This window comes from Orbicella franksi, chromosome 2, assembly GCF_964199315.1.
Source record: "Orbicella franksi chromosome 2, jaOrbFran1.1, whole genome shotgun sequence".
Taxonomy (NCBI): Eukaryota; Metazoa; Cnidaria; class Anthozoa; order Scleractinia; family Merulinidae; genus Orbicella; species Orbicella franksi.
The window spans coordinates 34,560,124-34,566,289 of record NC_138146.1 but is presented as its reverse complement, the minus strand read 5'-3'; the positions used below and the strand labels follow the sequence as shown (position 1 = coordinate 34,566,289).

Sequence of the window (6,166 nt, the reverse complement as noted above, 5' to 3'; positions counted from 1 at the left end):
ATAAGTCCCATTTTAATTTTTCTTTTCCCACATTCACTGTAAAAAATACCTTTTTTCAACGGACGCCTCTAAACGCGGACGCGGACACCTTCAACTTGACTTTTATGGTCATTTCTATTGTCAGAAACCTGCATCGAACGGACACTGCAAAAAGAATGCATGAATTTTTTGTCCACGTATTAGTAGATCGGTCATTTAACTTTGCCAACAAACTGAGCTGTCACAGACATGCAACATTTTGTTATTCGGCTTTGTTTTTACGGAACTTTTGTTCTCGCTTGATTTTGTAAACAATGGCATGATTTGATAAATATAGATACTGTTACTGAATACTTAAATCGCTTTACCTCTTATATTTGTCATTGTTTATGAAAATACGGTATTTCAGAGTTCTCGACCGTTAACGAGAATGCCATTTGACCCTTTCAAAGTCTTTTAATACTGACGAATATTAATATGACCCTTTTAAAACGAATTCTGAGGGAACCTGTTTTCAAAGGACACCCTGTATTAAGCGGACTCTAGCCCGGGTCCCGAGGGTGTCCGCCTAATACAGGTTTGACTGTAGAGTCATAGGTCAGGTAAGAGTTTTGTAAAGAGGGCCTCTCACCCCCACCCTACTTTTCCGGGAGTATCCTCCGGAGAGTTTAAAGAGTTATGACTTCAAAAAGCCCGGAATACTGTATATCTGTGCGAACTCGAGATTTGGGTACATCCAGTGTAGTGTGGATGGGGCCTTAAAGTTTGTGAATTTGCACGTTTACCTAATTATTTTGTGTAAAAGTCACGGTTTTCGAATTTGAGCTGGAACAAAAATCTACATGTAGGGTTCAGACCCACCTCAACGTTTTGAAAATTTAAGGTGGCTCTGAACCCTGTGTACAGAATTTTTTAAACTTTGCCAAAAGTTGCGTCTTAATATGCTTATTCGGTTTGATAATATAAAAAGATTTCACCGTGAATTGTAAGCCCCTAAAGCTGTAATTAAGGGTGTTTTTAGCAGATCGTATTGCTGCTTTGGTAACCTATTGTGTCACGAAAATGGCAACAACGTGTTCACCAATGATTGGGCAGTTTTTTTTTTACCCCGGCTATGATTGTAGCATCAAGTGATAAAGTAATAGTGGTTATAATGACCCATCAAATTCTAAGTGCTAGAAACCGTTTTGAGCCACCATAAGTCTCTTTTCAGCCAAGCTTTCTCTGGACCGTATTAGGTGGGAGAATATAGGTCCTTGATGTTTATCGTATGGACGTCCTCGCTACGCTCGGTCCGTAACGACCTCAGGTTGCTAATGCCCTGTGAATTTTTAGTAGATAAAGCAATCTTCCAAAAGAGTGCATGTACAGTGTCGAATAAAGATCATCCAACATCACGATTTAGCTTGCATCTAAAGTGAACACACTTCTAAAATCAATAAAAGAAGCTAACAACAATGAGAAAAAGACGAAACAAACCCCCCCCCCCCCAAAAAAAAAAATTGGAAAAAATCGGAAATTAGTACTGCCCCGAGTCTATAGATGGACTCGATCTTCTATATAGTAATGCAATTGTTTGGCATCCCTGAGGGTAACTGGGCAATACGAAGCACCCATGTCATTAATTTTTTTCAGTTTTTTCACACCGCTAATATAAGACTGCCAACATAAAGTAATTATCTTTACAGATTAAGTATTGCAATGTAATGTAATGGTCGTATAAAATACGATGATGAAAAGTGACGGTCTGTGCTCACGATCAGTTACTAAAAGTCAGAAAACATAGGTTAATCCACACTTTCGCAGTTTATGCGGCAGAAAGATGCGCGATTATATATTCTCTGGGATACAATCCATTGGGCACCTATACATGCCGTGTACTGTGCCAAAAGTGTCCCCTCATTTTCTCTTGAAAGAATACACTGTTTTTGCTTCCCTGTTGTTGTAACCATGGAGAACAAAATACCAAAGTAAACAAGCTAAGCGGAAAGACGAAGACGAGCCATATGACGTCATCGTGCTTCTTCCAAGTTTGATCATGCGCATTATTCCCAAAGGTGTGAGAGAGAGTTTTGAAATATAATTTACAAAGAATTTCTCGACTATTTCTCGCAAATTTTAACCTCCAGTACTCTTCAGATCGTCAACAAACCTATTCGAATTAAAAGGACCTTCATTTTGGTCTGCTTTCGGGCTTTTTCTTCGAGAAGCGTTGTGGTTTCGAAGCATGATAGCTTTACGTGTTTGTTTTGCTTCTTTCGTACTTCTGTGGAGTTGTGCTTGGTCATATCGTAAGTTGAAATTCGTCTGTGGTTTGGTAATCCCTTCGTATTGAACTACGTTATCGGAGGAAGATGTATTGTCATCTAATTTTCGTGTTTTGGTTTCACAGGACGGCCGCTGGGGGATTTCATAAACCACTATGAAACTCTGAACTACGACACAACTGCGGTACTCAGGGAACATGGTCGAGTGAGGCGTTCAAGTCCAAACAGCGATCATCGCATTGAATTAAATTTAAAAACTCATCAAAGGTAAGTTTCAAGACTCTGACCGAGTGAAATTGTACTCAGAATTTAAAGGGAATGGTGCAAAATCACCAAGAAATTATCTGAAACTTGGCTTAAACTAATGCTTCCCGGTATTTGAGAGGTCACACAACATGGCTCTCAAACACAAGTTTACTTCTCTGTATGAACACTGCGATAAGATTTGGGACTTTTATTCTTTGTCTTGTAAGAACGCTGAAACAAAACTTTTGTGTGTTTAAACCGGAAGAATCAGCTCAATAAAAGAACAGTAAATCTAGCATAAACCTGTTAAACCATTGCATTTATAGTTCCAGTTGGAGTCCATACTTGTTTTAATATGATTGTGCAGAAATCTGCCTTCTTTGAATGGCGCTTCTCTTAGCCTGGTGGTTAGCTATCTATTTACTTAGCGGTGTCATGATTTTGCTGTTGTTTGGGTGTCAGATTATTTTACTTGCCATTTTTGATCACTTTTAGGGAATACTGTAAGCTTAAGTTCAACTTTATACGTGAATACGTAAATGTAAGCTTACGTACAGCGTTTAAGAAAGCGATATTACTTCAGGTTTTCATGCTATAAGCAAGCTAATAAACCACGGAAATCAGCAAGGAATGACCTGAAAAGAAATTTTCATGAGAAATAACTGATTACTATTTTATTTGCATTTTCCAAAAAGAAAAAAGGAAGAAACTTGAAAAATTATGCATGCAACATACCCCATACAAGTCAACTTCTGCTACATTAAGTTGTAAACGTTATAGGCCAATTAGGATCTGCCCACTGCAGAGTTTCTCACAAGTGAACAATCTCATCAGTGCACGGTCTTGTGCATTCCCTGAAGCCCTGGCTAAACGATCAAATTTTAGAAATATTAATGCAACGCAACATTGGACAAAAATGCTTCGTTGTGAAACTGGGAGAAATTAGGTGATTTGTTCAGAATCACTAGTGAAAATTGCAAGGGATTTTGTCTTGGTCTCAAACATGCAGACTAAGTGGTTGCTGCAGAATCTTCCTGTTCCAGTGACCAACTCAATTAGCTTGCTACTTTCATGATTCACATAAGGGTTTAACGTACAGGTGTAACCACTAGAAGAAAACTGGTACAATTTACTTGTAGGTTACATGCACATCAAGAAAATACGTTCATTAGCTTCTAGGGCTTAATTTCATTATACATTGTTGTACAATGTTGTACAATGTTGTACATGCGTAGTGTTATAGTCAATATTCTGTAATACAGTAAGTGGTAATTGTAAAAATTTTGACCTCCTGAGAACACTGTTTAACATTTTGATCTCTACAGTTTAATCGTTTGTCTAATCTACAGAGAATTTAAGATTCGTCTTAAAAGGGATACAGACCTTTTCACAGATGACTTCAGAGTGGAAAATGCTGAGTTTGACCCCGCCAAAGTTGTGGCAGGGGATGTAGAAGGTATGGTATATTTAACCACAAATACCAGAGACTTATACTGTAGCCCCAACCCCATAATAAAAGACAGCACATTTATATATACCTACAAGTTACTTACATGTATGAGGCCCCTTCTCTCCTCACAAACAAACTCTCATATCCTTATAACAACTGTGCTGGCCACATACCATATTAGGTACTTGTTGAGAAAGAATACAATTATATTACTGATAATGCAGAGGTTGTCGTGTTTAATGCACTTTTGTTTTGATTACACTCAGGTCATAAAAATTCATTTGTCCATGGTTTTATATCCAATGATGGCGTATTTGAAGGCAAAATCCATGTAGGAAATGACGAGTATTTTGTTGAGTCAGCAAAAGAGTATTTCAAGGATGCTCCTAAAGACTTCCACTCAGTTATTTATGAGAGCAGAGATGTGCAATACCCTCATGCTTATGGTGCAGGGTGTGGAGTGAATGAAAAAGCAAAGAGGTGGATGGATGAGGTGAAAAGGTAAGATGTCTCTCAAACTCACGGAACATACAAAGAGTGCCCTGAACGATCTCTGGAGGTACTTGCAGTGCATATTGTACATGTATATTATGGACTTGTAATGTATGTTTACCACAGGTTCAGGCACAAAATTGTGTCTGCTCATTGGTGGACAGGACTGACAGTACACTGTGGTACAGTCAAAGCTCTCCTTATGACCACTCGTAAGCGGCCAGCTCTAGTTACGACCACCTTTGTGAAACCCCATTTGAACCGTTACTTAAGCTTTGTAATCAAAAGCTCCCTTAAGCGACTGCTCCCATAAAGGACCACGACCATTTTTGGATTACCCAACTGGACTTTTCCTTTGTTTTTAAGCTCTTGTAAGCGACCATTCACAGTCTTTTAGACACGATAAAACACAAACTGTGAGTTTATTGAACAGCTTCAAAATCTTCTGATGTAGATCAACTCATTATGGCACTGGTATTTAGATTTGGGGTTAGTCTGGTCTGAAAAACTGAACATAAAGTTTAGCCGTGTCTAGACATCAGAGTATAAAGACACTCATTAAACAGTATTCTCTTTTGTTTTTTCTTAAGTGACCACCCTCTATTGTTTTACCATGCGGTCACTTACAAGAGCTCATTCTTGTAAGCGACCAGCTTTAGTTACAACCACTTCTTTGAATTTCTGAGGTGGTCGCTTACAAGACCTTTGACTGTACAATAACTGTGCTGATAATGTACATAAATGTGAAACCCTTATTCATGGGAGTGACAGGTGTACATGTACATGACATTGTCATCCCCAGACATAAGAGCTTACATCAACCTGGGATGAACTACATTGTACAAAATGTACTCTTACTAGCTTGTCATCTGTGAGAAGCAAGAACAGTGACTCTCTGTCACTCCATGCCACAGTTTTATACAGTGTATTGTATGGAGTTACAATGTATAATGTTGTAGGTCAAAATGAAATTCAGGTTACATGTAAAATGATTTTAACCTACAATCATGGACAAAAGTCTTGGGACAAATTTGCACTTTTGGCGCTTTTGTGTACACACCAGGCGCGAACACAACTTCACCTGCCTAACCTTGCCCCCACCCCCCCATACAATGTTGAAAACTAGTACGTGCAATTTCACCTGATTTTCAACATTGTGTTGGGTGGGGAGGGGGACAGCAATACGTCTATAAAAGATATAGCAGCGTTTTTTTCAAACTTCAGTTCTAAAACACAAATAATCCATTACATTAAATAAGTGTCCCAAGGACTTTTGTCCACGATTGTATCAATTTCCTTTGTCTTCCAACCCTAATTATTTGTGATCCATGAATAATTAGGGTTAAGGGACAAAGGAATTTCATTTTAACATGAATTTCATTTTGACCTACAACATATACATCTGCTGGTATGGATGAGTAACCTGGCAGTTAACCTGGTCAACATAATTTATGTGCAACTAATTGCATATTTCTCCACAACAGCCCCCTAAACAATCCCAATAGTGCACTCTGCACTAGCAACCAAAGGGTGTTTTGTATACACTGGCAATTGGCAGCTGGGGTGTGTTTTAGTAGCTCTTACCATTGTAGAGAAGTTAAAATATGAGTGAAATTATGGACCATCTGCCCTGGGGTCCTGGTAGAGAGGTGGCTGTTGTAGATAGGTGGCTGTTAGTGCAGGCCAAAGGCTTGTAACTTGCACTGTACAGTATTATTAAGAGTACTTATGG

At 38.6% G+C, this 6,166-nt stretch overlaps 1 protein-coding gene across 1 annotated transcript in view; it reads left to right on the top strand.

Annotated features, from left to right (window-relative positions):
- The first annotated feature begins 2,042 nt into the window (after positions 1 to 2,042).
- LOC145479530 (disintegrin and metalloproteinase domain-containing protein 10-like) overlaps positions 2,043 to 6,166 on the top strand; it is a 21,869-nt gene continuing 17,745 nt past the window's right edge. Inside the window, exons 1-4 of the mRNA XM_081457916.1 lie at positions 2,043 to 2,270; positions 2,372 to 2,513; positions 3,842 to 3,948; positions 4,209 to 4,443. Of these exons, the coding sequence (XP_081314042.1) occupies positions 2,207 to 2,270; positions 2,372 to 2,513; positions 3,842 to 3,948; positions 4,209 to 4,443 (548 nt within the window). The 5' untranslated portion in view covers positions 2,043 to 2,206. The remainder of the gene's footprint in view (positions 2,271 to 2,371; positions 2,514 to 3,841; positions 3,949 to 4,208; positions 4,444 to 6,166) is intronic.